The sequence below is a fragment of the Plasmodium inui genome (genome assembly GCF_000524495.1).
Source record: "Plasmodium inui San Antonio 1 unplaced genomic scaffold supercont1.59, whole genome shotgun sequence".
NCBI lineage: Eukaryota > Apicomplexa > Aconoidasida > Haemosporida > Plasmodiidae > Plasmodium > Plasmodium inui.
The window spans coordinates 45369-47474 of NW_008481893.1; the positions used below are offsets into that span (position 1 = coordinate 45369).

Genomic DNA, 2106 nt, shown 5'->3' on the forward strand with positions numbered 1-2106 from the left:
TTTCTCGTATAATTAGAGCATTAATTGCTTATGATTAGAATGATTTTATTAAGATTGCGACAGAAAATATTATACGGGTACGTCGCATTAGTATAAATAAAGGAAAATATTTTACATGTCCAGTATGAGGAGGCCTCAACCCCGTAATTCTCATAATCATGTACTCGTTAATATTATACGTTCAGATTAATCAAAGTTTTATATGTATCTTAATCTTTAAATCGGGGCCCGAATTTTTTTTACATTGTCAGAATACCCTATTTTTATTTTTTTGTTATTTTTTAGATAGGGTATACACTGCGAGCAATTCTTCGACATCCCATTCTTACGAAAAGATGTGATTTTTTTCCATATTCCGAGCCTCTAAGAATTTGTGGTGAAGATGTTATTGTGGTTCTTTTTGAGGATTTTATATTTTAATATAGATTTGAAGGAAATTTTAATTCAGTAATAATTTTTTCTTTTTTCTTGATATTTTTTCCTTATTTTTTTTTAAATTTTATTGGAAATAATAAGAAATATAGATTTATTTTAATTTATGCTGTTTAAGTTTTAAAAGAAAGAATATTATAATAAGTTTAAAGAAGCATTAGGAAACCCCTGGGGCGGGGTCTCATCTATCTTAATAAGATATAAGGAAGAATATTTGTCCTTCTGTATAGAATACATCTAAGCTAATAATTAATGAGAGGAATATTGTGGTCCCCTATAGTTAGGATCCTTACATTGTGCGCCTTAGTATGGATATCTCTGACTTCTTATGAGGTACAGTATTGAATTATCGACAAATACTTTAGATAAATTTCTGGTGCAGTCAGTAAGCCTATTTTAAGGCTATGTTCGATTTTATTAATATAATTTTAAGAACATAGAATAAATTTCATTCAATAATTTTCCTTAAACTTTTGTCTATATCTTCCATACAGTGGCGTAATTTGAAAGAAAGAAAAAATGGAAGGAGATACATTAGTAGTAGATGCCTTGTGGGGCATACTACCTTACTGAATGCCCAAGAACAAAATTGTAACAGTAAGAGACATAGAAGAGTAAGACAAGAAGACCATGATTCGCCACATCCTGAGGAAAATTATAATATAGCCTCCGCGGATAGCATAAACCATAAGCCTGTTCCTAACCAAAAAGTGGGAAGTCCAAGAATCTGTGGCCCAAATGGGATCTCGCCGTCCCACCTCCGGAAAGCACCCGACTCTGACAGATGGAGGAACAGGTTAAAGAGTGGGAGGATGGACACCAAGGCAGGCAACCTCTATGGGGCAGATGACTTTGATAATTTCCTTAAAGAACCAGAAGATGATTACTACCGAGGAGGACAGAAATTTAGATGTCCGAGTGAGGATACGAGGAATCACACCAGAATGGATAAGGGACTTCTGCCAGTACAGGAAGGCCATGACCTGAAGCCGGAAGCAATAAAATCCGGAAGCAGACGAAGAAGTGAAGATATTCCTGAAGTCCTGGAGTACTACGATTCCAGCTATAGAAGCAGAAGCTTCGAGGGAAGAATTAAAGATCTAATAGACAGAGTGAATGTAAGATTCCAACTGGAGTTGATGCGTCATATAAGAGACAAAGAGTATTCTGTAGAGAGTGAATTTTTGGAAATTCGAAGTGGAGGAAGGAAGATAGCTTATTACTATAGGAAATACAGAGTATTATTGCCCCTTATAATAAGTACTGTAGCTCTCTTGATTTCCTTACTGGGTCTATATGCATCAAGTCTTGGTTCTGTATGGATAACAACCTCTATTATGATAAGTGGATTATTCCTGAGTACTTTGTACTATTATATAAAAACCTATTGTAAGATAGGGAAAATGCGAAGATGTTTCAAGAAGCATGGTGTTATAATAAATCCCTGAGAGACACATATAAGAAAAATGTATTGTACATACACTGCCTGAAGAACAAAATTTCCCAAGATTGGACTGGGGAGTTTATAACGAGGGGGGAAAGAATATATAATATTAGTAATAAAGATGTAAAAAGGATTCTTTTTCTATTTATTAGTGACAGGAATTATTCTGGTGTTCTTTTGTATTCCTTCTGGAGGGATGCCTTGGTAGAAGTAAATATTTATTTCCATTG

General features: G+C 34.3%; 1 protein-coding gene across 1 annotated transcript; it reads left to right on the top strand.

Annotated features, from left to right (window-relative positions):
- Positions 1-760: 760 nt before the first annotated feature.
- C922_05357 (hypothetical protein) lies at positions 761-1880 on the top strand (the record flags this gene model as incomplete). The annotated part of the gene is made up of 2 exons (XM_008820928.1): positions 761-817; positions 927-1880. The coding sequence occupies 2 exons, from the start codon at positions 761-763 to the stop codon at positions 1878-1880; spliced, it is 1011 nt and encodes a 336-aa protein (XP_008819150.1).
- Positions 1881-2106: the final 226 nt, after the last annotated feature.